General features: G+C 39.6%; 1 protein-coding gene across 1 annotated transcript in view; it reads left to right on the top strand.

Annotated features, from left to right (window-relative positions):
- The window catches only part of ADCY10 (adenylate cyclase 10 (soluble)), a 135111-nt gene that overhangs the window by 82843 nt on the left and 33877 nt on the right, over positions 1–18391 (top strand). The window contains 5 exon segments of the mRNA XM_006887398.1: positions 8386–8452; positions 8714–8945; positions 12177–12284; positions 17037–17218; positions 17704–17860. Coding sequence (XP_006887460.1) covers positions 8386–8452; positions 8714–8945; positions 12177–12284; positions 17037–17218; positions 17704–17860 — 746 coding nt within the window.

The following is an 18391-nucleotide window of genomic DNA, read 5'->3' as shown; positions in this document are numbered from 1 at the left end:
TTGTTATGCATCAGAGAGTTGGACAATGACTAGGGAGGACAGAAGGAGAGTGGATGCTTTTGAGCTGTGGTGCTGGAGAAGAGTACTGAATGTACTAAGATGCTGAGTCTCCAAAAGCAGCCCAGATACCTCTGGAAGAATGACCCCAGGAGAAACAAACTTGACCACCAGCTATTATCAAGTTTCCCTTGACCACTGAGTCAGCTGTGAAGAAGATTGTATAAGATAACAATACACTTTTATTCATTGTGGATCTCAAAGCCAACAAGCACCAAATCAAACAAGCTATAAAGAAGTCAAGGCCTGATGGTCTATATTGGACTTGCTGCTGACTCTGATGCTCTGGCTATTGCCAACAAAATTGGGATCAACTAAATTGAATCCAGCTGGCTAATTCTCAATTTTTCTCACAATAAAAAAGAAAATTCTTTATAATTCTTTACTGTTGCATAGTACTCCATTATATAAATGTACCATAGTTTTATTTCTTGTTCTTTAATTTTGTATAGTGAGCTCAGGTGGCCTAAAGAACAACCACCACATTGTATAACATTCCTCTGTGCAGATGTACCATAGTTTATTTTTTTTCCTCATGACAAACTTTCTTTTAGTTATATCATCATCTCTTAGCACAGAGACTGATACAGAGAAAATGAGCAATCAATGTCTACTGAGTTAATATTTCTAAGAAAGCACAAAAAAGGAGAAAAGACAATGTTACTCTTAAACTTAAAAGAGGGGCTTGAGACTTGACATTTTCAAGGGAGATTTTGAAAGAAAAAAATTAAAATTGAAATATTTACTAGCATCTCACAAACAGTGAGTTGCACAACCAAGAGAGATTATTAAAGACAGATATAGGGAGACTTATTTTACCTTAATGCAAATCTTGAGAAGACTTTTTTTTCCCTTCACAATAGCAAAGAGTTGGAAACACCACAAGTGCCATCAACAAACGAATGCATAGAGAAGCTCTGGTATATTCACACAATGGAATACCATGCTGCATTGAAAAAAGGAATTCATGAAATATTATACAAAATGGGTGACCCTGGAGGACATTATGCTGAGTGAAATATCTCAGTCACAAAAAGACAAATACAGCATAATGCCACTGTTGTAAAAGTGGATTGATATAGGGGTTGGGGAGAAACTGAGAAAGAGGGGATAAATAAGTATACTGCATTGAAACAGATGAGGGAGAGAACTTTTTCAAAGGGATGTATGATTTGATATTATTGTTATGACAGGAGCCCAGAACAAAGGTAGCATAGTGGAGTGGACTTGGGGGGAGGGTTTGAATAACAATGAAATAATTTTTTCTTTTACTTTTCGAAGAGAAAAATGAGTTGGGGGTAGGGGTTGGCAGGGAGAAAAGAGCAACAATGAATGAATGGAGATCTAAAGTCTCTGTAAACTTTCATTAAAATAAATTTTTTAAAAAGTCTTACCATAGTTTCTTTACTCATCCATTGATAGATACTTGATTTGTTTTCATCTCTTTGTTATTTGTGAATGTTGTTGTTGTTGTTGTTGTTATGTGCTGTCGAGTTGCCTATGACTCATAGCGACCCTACACACAACAGTTCTAAACTCTACCCTATCCTGTGCCAATCTCACTATCTCTGACACACCCACCCTGATTACCCCAGTCACTGAATCAATCCATCTCATCGAGGGTCTTCCTCTCCTGCACTGTCCCTCTACCCTCCTACGAATGACGTCCCTCTCCAAGAACTGGTCCCTCCTTGCAACGTGTCCAAAGTATGTCAGACGAAGCTTCAGAATCCTTGCCTCCAAACAGCAGCCTGGCTTCACCTTCTTTAGTACACAGGTATGCATATATCTATTTGTGTTGCAACTATTATTTCTTTAAGACATATATTTAGTAGTAGAATTTCTAGATCAAAAGGTATTTATTACTTTCTTGTTTTTCATTCACTCATTTATGCATACTTATCTTTCCTTCTTCCACTTCAATCCATAATTTGTGCCCTGTTCCACATTGTTAATTGTATTACACATGATGTCAGATTGTTCATTCTTTTCAGATTGACCTTTCTTTCACCAATTCTAATGCAGTGTTCAGTATCTATCCATTCATTTCCTATTCTACTCTCCAAACCCCTGCAACTCTCCTCCTTTCATAGTGATCTTATACAATATTTATCCTTTTATGGCTGAGTTATTTCACTCAGCATAAAGTTCTCTAGAATCATAATGTGTAGTGTTTCACAAGTACTTCATTGATTTTCAATGCTCCACTGTGTGAACATACACAGTTTCTCTCTCTATTCTTTAGCTAATAGGCACTTGAGCAGCTTCCATATTTTTGGTTTTGTGAATAAAACTGCAATAAACATGGATATGCATCCATCTGCTTGTGTCATATCTCTTATTTCTTTAGAGTATATTCCTAGTAGTGAAGTAACTGGGCCAAATTATATCTCTATTTTCAATCTTCTGAGGAAGTGTCAGACTGCCTTCCACAGTGGTTTTACCAATTTACACTCCCACCAGCAAAGCATGAGAGTTCAAATGTCTGCATTCTCACCAAAATGTGCTATTTGTTGTCCTGTTGTTTTGCAATCATTGCTGGGGTGAGATAATATTTTATGATTATTTTGAGTTGCATCTCTCTAAAACTTAGTAATCTTGAGCATTTCTTAATGTGTGTGTGGGCCGTCTAAATATCCTAGTTAGTGAAGTCTTTTCCTATCTTCTGACCATTTTGTAATGTATTGTCTTTTTTCTTCTTGAAATATAGGAACATTCTATAGATTTTTAGATGTGAGCCACTTATCAGACATGCCATTATCTAAGATTTCCCCCAGTATGTGGGCTTCCTTTTTATCCTGTTAGAGAAGTTCTTGGGTTTTTTGGGGGTACAGGGTTATGCACACAAGGATCTGATTGCTAGAAGGTCTCATTCATCTGTTTTATCCTCTGCTGGTTATGAATTCTTTTTTTTTAATTTATTCTTACATCTTTAAAGTCTGTTCATGCCATAGATTAAGGCTTCTAAATTTGTTCCTATTTTTTTTCTCTAATGATCTTTAATCTTTTCATATGTGTGTGTGTGTGTGTGTGTGTGTGTGTGTGTGTGTGTGTGTGTGTGTACCGTCATACCTCTCAGATTGCAGTGCAGCTTCTAATGATCTTTATAGTTTTTGGTTTTACCCCAAGGACTCTGATTCACCTTGAGTTGCTTTTTGTTCATGTGTGAGATATGGATCTTGTTTCAGCTTTCTGCAGACCAGTTTTCTGTCCGATTTTAACAGCATCATTTGTTAAAGAGGCTGTCGTTTACCTATTTAATGGATTTTGTCTCTTTGTCGAAGATAAGTTAACCATACATGGATGGTTTGACTTCTGAGTTCTTAACTCTATTTCATTTGTCTGGATGTCTGTCAGTACCTTGCTGTTTTGATTACTACAGCTTTGTAGTATGTTTTCAGATGAGCTCAGGAACTGTGATAGCTCCTACTATTTCTCTTTTTTCCTTCATTTTCAGTAGTAGTAGGAGGGGGAGGAGAAGGAGGAGTGTTATGTACTTTTCTTTATATAGATCTTTCATTTCTCTAGTTATGCTTATTCCTAAGTATTTGATCTTGTGGTTGATTATTTAATTAATATTTTTTCTATTTCTTTTTCTATGTTCTCTTTGCTATTATAAATTTGACAGATTTTTATATGCTGATCTTGTATCCTGCCACTTCACTAAGTTTTTCTGCAAGGCTTCACAGTTTTTATGCTGAGTCTTTGGCGTTTTCTATGTATAAAATCATATAATCTAAATATAGAAATAGTTTTACTTTCTCTTTGTCAATTTGGATACCTCTAACTTCTTTATCTTGCCTTATTGCTCTTGCTAGGACTTCAATACAATATTGAATAGGAGTTGTGATAAGAGACATCCTTGTGTAGTCTGCTTTTCAAGGGGAATGCATCTAATCTCCATTGAGGATGAGGTGAGCTATTGCTTTAGCATACATGTTCTTAACTATGTTGAGGAAATCCCTTTCATTTCCTATTTTGTTGAGTGTTCTGATCAGAGAATGATGTTGCATTTTGTCAAAAGCCTTTTCTGCATCAATTGAGATGAACAAGTGGGTATTGCCCTTTGTTTTATTGGTGAGGTGTATTACATTGATTGTTTTTCTTATGATGAACCAGTCTTGCATGTTATTGTTGTTGTTATGTGCTGTCGAGTCACCTGCAACTCATAGTGACCCTGTGTACAACAGTCTTAAGTCCTGCTCTATCCTGTGCTAATCTTATTGTCTCTGACACACTTACCCCGATTACCCTAGTCACTGAATCAATCCATTATATCTGGGGTCTTCCTCTATTGCGCTGCCCCTCCAGCTTCCCAAGCATGACGTCCCTCTCCAAGGACTGGTACCACCTTGCAACATGTCCAAAGTATGTCAGACAAAGCTTCAGAATCCTTGCCTCCAAGGAACAGCCTGGTCTCACCCTCTCTAGGATGAACTTGTTTGTTCTCCTAGCTGTCTATGGTATACTCAAGACTCTTCTCCAGAACCACAGCTCAAAGGTATCAATTCTCCTTCTCTCATCCGTAGTCATGATCCAGCTTTCTGATGCATAGCAAGTAATTAAAGACCATGGCCTGTATCACACACACCATAGTGTCCAGACTGACATCATTGCTCTTCATACTTTTCTGGTGCAATTTGTCTTTTCATCTCCCGGCTGCTGGTACCAAGAGTGTTCATTGTAGATCCAAGCAAACTAAAGCTGTTAACAATCTCAATCTCTTCACCATCTGTTATGATGCTGCCAATCAGCCCAGTGGTGAGAATCTCTGTTTTCTTGATGGTGAGCTTCAATACATACTGAAGGCTGCAGCCCTTGACCTTCTGTAGCAAGTGCTGCAGGTCCTCTCAGGTTCAGCAAGCAGGGTTGTATCATCTGCATAACACAGATTGTTGATGAGTCTACCTCTAATCCTGATGCTACATTTTTCCTCATAGAGCCCAGCCTCCCAGATAGTATGTTCAGCATATACATTGAAAAGGTATGGAGACAGGACACATCCCTGCCGTACACTACTCCCAATTTTGAACCATGCGATGTTTTCTTTCTCTGTTCTAACAACTGCCTCCTGGTCCAAGTATAGGCTTCGCATAAGAACAATGAAATGTTCTGGGATTCCCATTCTTCTCAGAGTCAGCCATAGTTTGTAGTGATCCACGAAGTCAAATGCCTTTGCATGGTCAATGAGACACAGACATTTCTCTGGTATTGTCTGCTTTCAACCAAGATCCATCTAGCATTAGCTATAATATCCCAGTACCACAGTGTCTTCTAAACCTAGCCTACACTTCTGACAGTTTTCTGTTGATGTGCTGTTCCAGTTGTTTTTGGATAATCTTCAGCAGAATCTTGCTTGCATATGATATCAATGATATTGTTCAATAATTTTCACAGTTCGTAGGGTCACCTTTCTTTGTAATGGAAACAAATATTGATCTCTTTCAGTCAGTTGGCCAGGTAGTTGTCCTCCAGATTTCTTGGCACAACTTGATAAGCACATCCAGGATAGAGTCTGTTTGTTGAAACATGTCACTTGGTATACCATCAATTACTGGGGCCTTGGGCTTTTTTTTGCCAATTCTTTCAGTACAGCTTGAACTTTCCCCTTCATCACCACAGGCTCTTGCTCATATTTTGTTTCATGAAATTCTGCTGTGCCCACCAATTCCTTTTGGTACAATGACTCTGTATATTCTTTCCATCTTCTTTTAATGCCTCTTGAATCATTTAATATTCTGCCCAAATCATCCTTAAGTATTGCAACTCAAAGCTTGAATTTATTCTGGCATAAATCCCACTTGATCATGATGAATTATTCTTTTGATATGCTCTTGAATTCTATTGGCTAGAATTTTAGTAAGGATTTTTGTGTCTCTATTCATGAGGGATATTAGTCTATAGTTTTCTTTTTTGTTGGTATTTTTACATAGTTTTGGTATCAGAATTATGCATACTTCATAGATTGAATCTTGGAGTATTCCTTCTTTTTCTCTTTTCTGAAATAATTTAAGTAGAATTGGTAACAGTTCTTTTCTGTATGTTCAGAAGCCATCTTAGTCTGGGACATATTTTTGCTGGGAGCTTTTTTATGACCTGGTTGATGTCTTCTTTTTTTATTAATCTGTTCAAGTATTCTATTTCAATCTGTGTCAGTTTTTATAGGGTGTAAGTTTATTATAATTTATCCACTGCTGCTTTCACATTTGTTGGGGTACAATCTTCATGTTGTTGTCTTCTTGGTGTACCGTAGAGTCAGAAATGACACATAACTGACACTCCAGCAAGTTTTCAGAGGCAGTTAACTGCATGTGCGGAAATTGCCCATCCTTCTTCCACAGAGCAGCTGGTGGTCTCGAACCACCATGCCTTCAGAATTGCAGCACAGCTTCTTGCCACTAGGCTACCATAGCTCCATAGCATTCCAATATTATACTTCTTATTTGGGTTGGTTCTGTTGTGACATTACTCCTTTCAAGTCATTGAAACATTAGTTTTCTGGAAGTGCACAGGGGCAAAAGAAGCTGATAACTACAGGGCTACAATAGATGGATTCCAGTAGGACAGAGAATATGTAGAATAGAATCTCAAATTTATTTTTAAAAATTCTGACTTCCTGGACTGATTGAGAGTTGAGGACTGCCCAAGACTTTGCCCAGAGATACTCTCTTTTTTTTGTTTTTTATTTTCTCTTTTCTCGAGATACCCTTTAAGCCTTTAACTAAAATAAGTCCTGGAGAACATTTAGTTAAATAACAGATTGACTCACAGAGTGAAGACTATCACTTGTGAGTACTTCAGTCCTTTTAAAAAATCATCTATATAATGACTTACTTTAAAACAAAGATAACAAGGCTGAGAAGGTAAGGGATTACTTGTAAGGGGTTACTAGGTTACCGGAAACAACAGAAATCAGGAGAATGGCCACATATTGGGAAGAATGTAGCCTGTGCTACTGAATGATTTGTGTAGAAATTGAATGAGAACCTAAATTACTATGTAGAACTTCATGAAAACAAAACAAAACAAAACATCCTTTTTAAAAATATACTAACTAGGTGCACAAATTACAACTTTATAAAAAAAAAATCTGTCAAGTAATGCATTAACCTTGAAGTGAAAAGACCTAGATGTTAGTCCAACCTCTATCATTTACCACAGAATCTAAGGAAAGCCCTTTCCCTTCCCAGGACACTTTTGTTCCTAAAGTAAAGAGGTGGTCATATTAAAGAATCCTCATTTCTTTGTTTTCTGTTCTAAGATCTATAAGGTAAAAAGTGCACAGGGAAACCAGATAAAGTAAAACAGGAGTTTATTAGCAGCTCATGGTCAAGGTTCCACAGACCCAGGCCAGAGAAAGACAGTACGGGGCAGGAGAGTCCCAGGGGAGGAAATTACAGTCCACATTTTATAGATAAGGGTTGTGGGTAGGGAGGTCAGCTCAATGGTCAGCTCTCTGTGGAGGATGCTGATTGGATGCCCTCTGTTAGTTCCCAAATATGGAGCTACTCAGTTTCTTTAGGTGGATTATGTCATGGCTGAGGGTTGAGCAGGACGTGGCCAGTGGTCATGGTCTCTTCTGATTGGCTGTAGCCGTATGACACTGGGCTATCTCCCTATGACACCAGGGTGATTGGAATGTCTCCCATAAGGTATGGTTGGAATGGAATGTTGCCTAGCTCCCAGATGATCTTACAAGATCACTGTGAATTGTCTAGCCTACTGAAGTCTAGTTGGATTAGACTAATTTCTGAAGGTTTTTCATTCTATGTTCTCTGCACTTTAGTTACCCTTTTGGAGAATTTTATTTAAATATACAATCCCCTCCCCTGACTCTGGAAATGTATACCATTCACTTCAGGATCTTTAACTCATGACCTTTGTTATTGCAGGATAAATTTATTAGAATAATGTTATCAGTTATAATATAGCACTTCCATGACTTAACACAATAGAAAGGTAATTTATTTCCTGCTCTTGTAACAATCCAGTGAATATTTTGACAAATTGCCTTGCTCTCAAAGTGAGTCAGGAAGCCAGGCTCCTTCCATGTTATAGCTCTGCTCTCCTTCAGGTCCTCAGAACCTTTTGCTTTCCTGTGGAAGGAGAGGCCAGAGAGGACCCCTATCTCAATCCATCTGTAGCATACAACACTTCTCACCTAAGTCATTGTGAGAATGAATCATGTACCTTTACCTGCACTAGAGTTGGCACTAGGAAATGTAAATCCTAACTGAGCAGCAACAACTCTATACTCTGAGAGGGTAACAAGACATGCCTGCTACTAGGAAGCATTTCAATGACCCATGTAATTTGTTTATTTTCTAGCTAAAGAAGAGCTCTTTCCCAGTCCATATGTTCCTAAGAAAGTGTACGTCTTTTCTGAAGATCTCAGGTACAGACAGCTAATTGTTTAGGTGGTAGTGCACAAAAAATGGTCACTAAATTCAGAACCCTGTTAGAATGTTTTGTCGAGTCAGTACTTTTGATTCTATAGGGCAGGCAAGGAAATGTAGTGTGGATTGGATGGCATGTTGGAGAGTGGCATCTACATTTCATTTATTTTGTTACTTATTAGTTTTAATAGACATTTTCCTATTGAAAAGTATACTATACCTAGAAGTTGTTATTCCTATTCCTCTCTGCATTTGGACAGTCCTGAAGAAGCCAAAGAAAAGATCCTGGGTTTCTTTGAAAACATTATAGAAAAAATGAAGAAAACTGAGGAAGACATCATCCCCCTGGAGTCTTGCCAATGTGAAGAGATCTTAGAGATCGTCCTGTTGCCTCTGGCCCAACACTTTCTGGCTTTGGGAGAAAACAACAAAGCTTTATATTACTTTCTAGAAATTGCATCTGCTTATCTCATCTTGGGTGATAATTATATGGTAAGCCGGTTCTCTCCAATTGTCTTCCATTCTAAGGACAATTTATAGACTATCAAGCCAGAAAAGACTGAAGGAAGCTTTTTATTGCTTTGTGTTCTGGATTCCTGTCAACATTCTTCCCCTTTGAAAACAGAATTACCCAGACATCACTGTCTAAGGTCCAGAAAAGAGAGTTGACACCAATGATGTATATAATATCATGCACCATTTAAAATATTACTACCTTTAGAAATTTACTGTGACCTATCTACCTGTGGGAGTCAGATCTCTTCTCCAAAAATTACATAGAAGTGGTATCATTTGTGGTCCCATTGATTCAATTTCTGATTAGAGTTTTTTCCAATAATATCCCAGTGGGTTTTTCCCCTTTGCCTTAAAAAAAGATATGAGTATGTATTTTACCTGTAAAATATATTTGTGAGTTTTCCCCTCTATCACCCACTGCTGTAGAGTTGAAACTTACTAATAGCTGACCCTTCAGCAGATTTTCAGGGACTGTACATCATGCAAGAGGAGACTGTCCATACTTCTCACTTGGAGAGGTGGATAGATTCAAACCCCTTGCCTTTGGGTAAGCAGCATGTCTCCTTACCCACTATGCCATCAGAGCTCCCTAAGAGTGTTTACCTCCTCACCAAGGACTCAAACCCCAGTCTCCTTGTGACATAGGGAATACATATCATTATACTTACAAGGTCTTTAAATGAGTACAAATGTGATTTTAATCTTGTTATTTACAAGGAGACTTTTACCCACTTTGTTCTGCATGCATTTAGTGCCAGATCATCATATACACCTATCAACCACCATAGGACAATGATTTGTAAGTAAGCTTCCAGGGTAATACGCCCCAGCAGTTTATATCCATGGAACACTTGAATTGGAAGAATTTATTATATATAATGCTGACCCAAAGGCATGCAATTCAAATCCACCAGCCCAAGAGGAGTAAGAGGAGTAAGACGGCCAATCTCCCGTGCAACTTACTGTCTCTGAGAACCCTCTGAAGGGAGGGTCAGCCATGAGTCCATTCCAACTCAATGGTACATAACAACAACAATGGTAAAGAAAGAATTCATTTTTTTAAAAGTTTGAGAAGCACTGACTTGAATAAAGAATGAACAGAATAAAGCTAAACTGCAACTAATTCTTGGGGTTTTGATATGCTAAAACACATCTAAATCTCCTCGTGGGTAAAGGGTGAGGTCATATCAAGACTGGAACTACTTCTAGTAAGGCACACTTTGTTTCTGGAACTTCTTTGAGAGCTAGCTGGACTAGCCTTTCACAAACTATTTTGAGGTACTCCATCTTACTCCAGCCAGCCTCAGGAAAAGTCTTATACACAGCTAAACCTAAACACTCATACCCACAGGACTTCTTGTCCACAGTAAGGGTCTGTCTGCATCATGCCTTACAGTTGCTGATCAGAGCAGCCTACTCAACCATCACACCTTAAATTTGGATAAAATTTTAAATGTGAAACTAGTGAAAATTCTAGTAAGTCCCTGTTCTCATAAATTCATGCTAAGTGTAACAGGTCTCTGGTACCTATATACACATTTTTTTAAGAGTGTGTGTGTGTGCCGTCAAATCAGATCTGAAAGGTACAGGAGGAGATTGTCACTCCTTCTCCAGCAGAGCATCTGGTGGATTCAAACCGCACGCCTCTGAGATTGCAGTGTAGTTTCTTGCCACTAGGCCACCAGAGTTGCCTTATATGCACATATTTTAAGCATGTATGTATATGTATGCATGTGTAGATAGTGTCCTATTTGTGGAAGGAGGTGGCCAGTGAGACCCACAAAGAGTGGGTTTGGGTAGCACTGGAAGTGAGTTGAAAGTAGCACTGGAATTTTAAAGCTATGTCTCACATACTTTGGGCATGTTGCCAGGAGGGACCAGTCCTTGGAGAGAGACAACATACTTGGAAAGGTGGAGAGACAGTACAGGATAGGAAAAGGAAAACTGGATGTGATGAATTGACTCACGTATTGAGAGTTAAGTGTGTCAGATACAATGAAATTGGCTCAAGATAGAGCAGGGTTCAGAACTGTTGTATATGGGGTCACTAGGAGTCACAAGCAACTCTATGACTCTAACAAAAACAATACCAACCAAAAGGTTAGCAATTCCAATCCACCAGCTACTCCATGGAGGAAGGATAACTAATGCCCTTCAGTAAAGATTTTACAGCTTCAGAAACCTGATGGAGTGTTGATATGACCCAGATTGGACCTTGCTAGATAGTACTGGGTTTGAAAACTGATTTGCAAAAACATATGCAAGTACCCAGCAAACTCAACACAGAGAGGGATGATTGGTCAGAAAGATTGGGATTGGAAGTAGAGCCCCAGAGCAAAGACCCAGGATATGTCATTCGCATCCCTTCACTGATCAAAGAAAATCTGGTGTGAAGGGGATCTGCTGCCAACTACTCCTGTTTCTCTCTTTCTGACTCCCAAACATACTTCTTAGGCTGCTGTAGGCTGGGGATACATCACCCCACCTTACTTTACTTCTCTATTCTGACCTTGTTGGAGGCTCTGGTGGCAGTCTGTAGAAGTTGCAAAGCCTTTGCCTCTCAGATGAATTCAAACACCAGCAGCTCTGTGGAGGAAAAGATGTGATCTTTTCCTCGTCATTTACGGCCTCAGAAACCCAAAGAAGGCTCAGCTATGCATCAGTTCTGGCTCGACAGCACTGAGTTTTAATTTATTTTGACCTTGCCTTGGTGTTCAGATGTACCAAGTATAATAATCGAATGGTGCCAGAGGGGATGGAGAGGTTTACTTTCTTCTTCCTCCTTGCAAAGCTGGCAACCTCAAGGGAAATGAAAATGGTTCATAGCTCATCCCAAAAGTAGACTGACTCCCACAGATGTTGGATACTATCAGCAGTTGTATGTGTTTTTGGGGAATGGCAGGTTGAATTACTCAAAAGATAAATTATCCTGGCAGAATCTTCAGTAAGGCAACTTATGTGACATGAGGGAAGCTGAAGATTTTTAGATATATCCTCTAGAGTGAATGACCCAGTGGGTAAAGGTAGGCAGGAAGGTGGCCAGTGTCCTTGGTAGGAGCTCCTCCCCCAGTTCCCATCTAGAGTCTAGAGGCTCTTTTTAATCAGTGGAGCCAGGGCTGAGCTTCCTTCAGCAGAGTCTGGGAGGACAGCCCCTCTGTGGTTAGAATCCCTGGTGACTCCGCTTTCTCCTTATTGTGCTGGTTGCAGGCCTATGTGTATCTGAATGAGGGAGAGAAGCTGCTGAAAACCCTCAGCAAAGAAAAATCCTGGAATCAGACTTTTGAGTCTGCCACCTTTTTTAGCCTCAAAGGCCAGGTAAGGAAGCTCTCAAACACATGAATTACTCTTTTCTTTGCCATTGGCGTCTCCTCATAGAAGAGGTAAAAGTCAGTCCAACATGGTCAACGTTTTCCTGTCTGCTGCCATAGATTCCTTTTTGTAAGACTCCCAAGCCTTAAGCTCTGGCGCTGAAATCCCCTCACTTGTCAGCAGCAAGATCTTCCCTTCCTTTGTAGCTGACATCTTTATGGCATATTTTTCTAACTCCTCCTAAGGATGGACATGAATGGTTAAATATAAGAAAAACCACCAATGTATCTCATCACAGGAACAAAGCAAAGAACAAGAACCACAGGATCCTATCAACTGACACATAAAAGGCCTTTAACAAAGATAGGCATGAATAGATAACATTTTTTCAGAGGCAGATTGTACATAACTAAAACATATCATTAACTATCATGTCACGTATACATTTCAAGCATACTCTTGTCATTACTGAGTGCATTCTGACTCACAAAGACAGAGCAGAATTTCCTCATAGGGTTGCCTGTGGAGTGCCCTGTGGCTTTGAATTGTTGACTTTTCACTTAGCAGCCAAGCTCTTACCCACTATTCCACCAGGGCTCCTACGTCAGGCACAAGAGATATAAAGGTTATGAACAGACAGGACTTAACCTTCCAGGAGTTTCTGGTTATGTGAAGGAGATAACCAGAGTGTTTGACATACTTTTTTTTTTTTTACCTTGAGGCATTCACATGCCACCTAAAGGAACAGAGTAAAGAATAAATAATAGATCTAAATGTCACTAGAGACATATACAAATTACTGTAAAATAAAAATAAGCACTTGGGATGAAAATCTGAGAGAGGGCAAAAGGGTTTTTGGAAGGCTTCATGAAGGAACTGGCATTTGCCTGGAAGTTGAAAAATGAGGACACACATACTTTATTTTATTGCCTTTTGCACATATTGATTGCATTTTTTATACAAAATGAAGGTTCATAGAAATTCTGCATCAAGCAAGTCTACTGGGGCTATTTATCCAATCACATATGCTCACTTCATGTGTCATATTTAGATAATTCTTCAAATATTTCAAACTTTCCACAATCTCCTGCCTACTTAATGGACTACATTATAGATTAAACAGAACTTTTATATGGATTGGAAGCCAAAAAATTAACATGGCTCACTTTAAGAAGGTGCTTTATGGCAATGGTCTGGGACTGAACCCACATTATTTCTAAGGTATATTTATAACTGTTTTGCAAACAAAGATAGGGAAAGGGCACTCCCTGTAGGAGGCAGTAGCATGGACAAGGGCACCCAGGTGAAAGCTGGGTGTGTAGGGGCAGAAGGGGTAGCAAATGTCAGAGTCATTTGTGAACTTGTTGTTAGATGCCGTTGAGTATAATTGATAGTGACCCTTTGAACAGATCTGGACCCCGTCCTGTCCTGTGCCATCCTCGTCATCTCTGACACACTTGGGCTGATTACAGCAGTCACTATGTCAATTCATCTGGTTGAGGGTCTTCCTCATTTTTATTAACTTTCCACCTTTCCAAGCATGAAGTTTCTCTCCAAGGTATAGCCTCTCCTAGAAACATGCCCAAAGTATGAGAGATGAAGCCTCACTTTCTTTGTCTCCAAGGAACATTCTGGTTGTACTTTCTCCAAGACATATCTGTTCTTTTGGAGTCCATTGAATCATCAGGGAATAGGAATTATCTTTGTATGCAGCAGGGAAGCCTCATTAGCTTTATTTTACTTTTCCACAATTTTTATATACTTTCTCTTTAAGGAAGTTTTCATTTTACAGAAATTTGCCCAAAGAATTCTGACTCTCCTCCTACACAGACTTTCTCCTTCTATTAACATTTTGCCTTAATTAGTATGGCGCTCTAGTTACAATTGATAAACATTTTTTTAAACTAATGTTTATCGTTTGCCTTAGGATTCAGTCTGTTGTACACATCTATGGATTTTGACAAATGTGCAATGTCATGTGTCCACCATTACAGTCTAAAAAAACCAAAACAAACTCCAAAAAAACCTCTGAAACAACCAACTCATTGCTAGTAAATTGGAAACAAATCATAGCTAAACCTTCATTAAGTTTCTGAAGCTATAAATCAAAAGGAAGGCGATTGCACATTTTTCTCCCTTGATGTTACTAGTGGATTCGAACCACCAAAGAGGTATTTGCTTCTGGGTTAGCAGTGCACCTTCCTGTAGACAAGTGCACCAGATGACACTTCCCATTACAGTAACATGTGGAATAGTTTCACTATCCTTAAAATTTCTTCTGCTTCTTGGCTCTTTCTAAACAGCACTGATCTTTTTGCTGTCTCTACAGTTCTGCCTTTACAGAATGTTATATAGTTGGAACTATACAGGATATAGTGTTTTCAGAAGGATATTTACAGATATTTTGGATTTTCATTCATTCATTGTTGCACTTTTCTCCCCTCCCCACCCCCAGTACACTCCCCTCTTGGAAAAGTAAAAGAAAAATTCTTTCATTGTTTTCCATCCCTCCCCCAGGTCCACTCCACTATGCAGCCTTCACTCTGGACTCCCATCATGACAAAAATATCTAATCACATATCCTTTATAAACAGTTTTCTCCGTCATCTGTTTCAATGCAGTATTCATTATTGAACCCATCTTTCTCAGTCTCCCCCCAGCCCTCAGGTCAGTCCTGTTTTACAACAGTGACACCATGCAGTATTTGTCCTTTTGTGACTGGGATATTTCACTCAGCATAATGTTCTCCAGAGTCACCCATTTTGAATAATATTGCATGAGTTCCTTGCTTTTCAATGCAGCGTAGTATTCCATTGTGTGAATATACCACAGCTTCTCTAGCCATTCGTTTGCTGATGGCCACTTAGGTTGTTTCCAACTCCTTGCTGTTGTGAACAAAGCCACACATGGGTGTGAGAGTCCCAGATTTGATCTGCCATGTACAGTGAGTGTGAGGGAGGAGTTGACTTTTTTTCTCTGAGGATGATGCACGGATGGAGAGAGGGGGAAAGCAGGTTAGGAGAGGAAGACAGTACGTTTACTCCATGGACCTGATAAAGAGCAAACGTACTACCTTTGCTCCTTATAGGTGGAGTCCTCTCACTCTAAGAGGCAGCACAGCCTCAAGATCTTTCACGCTGTTCATGCATGTCCCACTGTATTGCCAAGACTTAAGTTGGTTATCAGCCTCTCCATGCCTAATCAGAAAGCCAGGTCTCTCTGTAGGGAAAGACAAACATTCTTTTTTTTTATTAATTTTTTTTTTTATTTTTGTGTGAGTGTACCATCAAATCAGATCTGACTGGTACAGGAGGAGATTGTCCCTCCTTTTCCCGGCAGAGCATCTGCTGGATTCGAGCCGTGTGCCTCTGGGATTGTAGTTGCAGCTCCTTCCACTAGGCCACCAGAGCTCCCCAAAGACAAACATTCTTCAATGTAGGAAAACCCTCTGGAATTTTTCTTGCTGAGAAGGGTTGTCCCTCCTTTCACATCCTCCCTGAATCCCAGCCCTCAAATAAGAACGCATTAATCCTATGAAGCAGCAGGGAACGTTTGCCCCAGCCCTCTTCCATGAGGAAATAATGTTCACCATAAAATGTCACCCCTGGCTAGCCCCTGACAGACAGCAAAACCATGAGTAAGACTTGCACCATTTTCTTAGTTGTCATTCCCTTTCACTCTGACTGAAATGCCCCCAAGAGATTTGTGTGGGACAATGATTGACTCATAGGAATGAAGTGACTTCTATGATGAAATTTCAGCTCTTGGTGAGAAATGTGAGAAATACTTTGGAGATGGGATGGGGGCCGTGTTCTCTAGTCTTTGGTATAGCAAGCCTTTCCAGAACAATATCAGTGTCAGTTTGGAGAGGCATAGGATAGTCTGGAAGATCATTGCCAGGTCTGAGCGGCTTGCCCTTTGTACTAGAGAATAAGAGTCATCTGAGAGTACATGAAAATGCGTTTTCCCAAGGCTCTACCCAACTTTGCACTCTGGGGTGGAATCGAACAATCTGCATTTACTATAATCAGTTATTGTTTTTAGAACTCAAGTGGGCAGGTGGTTTAGTGATAAAGAGCTGAACTATGATCCCAAAGGCACACAGTTCTAATTTACCAGCTGCTTCACAAGTGAAGGATGAGCAATCTCCTCTTGTGCAGTTTACTGCCTTTGAAAATCCACTGGAGGGTCGGCTATGGGTCAGTTCTGCCTTGATGGTACACAACAGCAACAACAGAAAAAGACAAACCGGCCTCCAGGCAAAATTTTATTCTTGGGCCATATTTTCTGGCTTTGTGTACATTTTAAATGACTTCAGTTCATAGTGGGCTGATATGATAGAAAAGAACTGACCCATTGAGTTTTCTAAGCTCTTTACAGAGGCAGATCATCAGGTCTTTTGTCCCATGGATGAGTTGATGGATTCAAACATCCAACATTTCAGTTAGCAGCTAGGTGGCCATAAATTGAGTTTAATGTTGTAGTTTTATAATGACAAGTTGGAATAGCTTGACCCTTCCAGCATGATTTCAGAAGCACTTTAATTGCGTGGGAGGAGGTTGCCCATCTTTCTCCCACAGAGAAGCTGGTGGATTTGAACCAGGTGCTTTCAGAATTGCCACACAGCTCCTTACTACTAGACCACCATAGCTCCCTAAGTTTTTTTAATAAAAATCAAAAAAACATGTAATTGCTGGAACATATTGAACATAAACTGAGTCTAAAATCCTGCTTTCCTTCTCATCTATCTCCTTGCAGGTCTGTTTCAACATGGGCCACACGGTCCTTGCCAAAAAAATGCTGAGAAAGGCACTTAAGTTCCTCAACCGAGAATTTCCGTACTCTTTAGTCTCTCTGTTTCTCCATACACACGTGGAGAAAAACAGACACTATAATCTTCTGAATCAACAGACCCAGACCCAGGACAGCTCTACCCTCGGGTAAGAGAAGAAGCTGGAGAGAGCTGAGTGTCTCATATCACATTCCAGCAGAGAGAAACTCACACATACCCCAACAGTCAGTTCTGGAGAATCATGGAAATGTGGACTGTCATCAGAGCTTCTTATCTGTAAAATAGGGTTGATGACTTCTTCCCTTCTCACAAACTCGTCATCAGGATCAAATGTGATTAATTATATACATGTGCTTTCTAATTATGTTTAAATAACAATTACTTTCTACAGAAAGGTGCCATACACAGTTATCATAATCATCACAAAGTAAATATATTGACATCCATTTTACAGTGGAAACACATGTGCCTCATAAAAATCAATTCATGCATATGTTAGTCATAGAGGCAGGCGTCAAACTCGAGTCCATTTTAATCCCCAAGCTTGTAGTGAGAATGCTAAGCCCTGGAGCTCCCCTAAATTGGGCATAATGAGAATTATCTTTCTATTCTATTGGTGTTTTCATCTAACAGAAAGGGGAGGTTGGCACAACTTTACCGGCAAACCATCTGCTTCTCCTTGCTATGGAAGATTTATAGCTCAAATTATTTTTTTCACTACAAGTACTATGCCCACTTGGCCGCTATCATGCAATTAAATACTGCCCTGGAAACTCAGAATACTTGCGAGGTAGGTTGTTTTCATAGTATACTTTGTAATAGTATATTATCTTGCTTTTTAATTTCTGAATGGCATTTGAAGCAAAAAGCCTAACAAGAGTAGACTAGGATTCAAAACCATAATAAAATAGAAACTTTTATGGCTGGCTTTGGGAGCACTAGTGGTGTAGTCTGCTAAACCAAAGGCCCTCCTTCTCTAGTGGTTAGAATCACTAGCTGCTCCTGAGGAGAAAGACGGGCAGCCTCCTCTTGTGTGATTTGTAGGCTCTGAAACCAACTCTGAAACCAGCTATGAGCTGGTCCTTATTCAACAATGTATGAGTAAATGACAGCTAGATTGTTTCACTGAGACCAGTAGTGCTCAAATGTTTCCCCCTCACTTCCTATCATCATCATTAATTTGTTTCCTCTACATTTTCAGGACCACATATGATTTCGAATATGTTGTTGTTGTTATGTGTCGTCGAGTCGCTTGCGACTCATAGCGACCCTATGTACAACAGCCCTAAACTCTGCTCTGTCCTGTGCCAATCGCACTGTC

The sequence above is a fragment of the Elephantulus edwardii genome, unplaced genomic scaffold (genome assembly GCF_000299155.1).
Source record: "Elephantulus edwardii isolate Elephantulus edwardi_28Jun2011 unplaced genomic scaffold, EleEdw1.0 scaffold00057, whole genome shotgun sequence".
NCBI lineage: Eukaryota > Metazoa > Chordata > Mammalia > Macroscelidea > Macroscelididae > Elephantulus > Elephantulus edwardii.
This window is presented reverse-complemented; position numbering and strand designations above follow the sequence as displayed.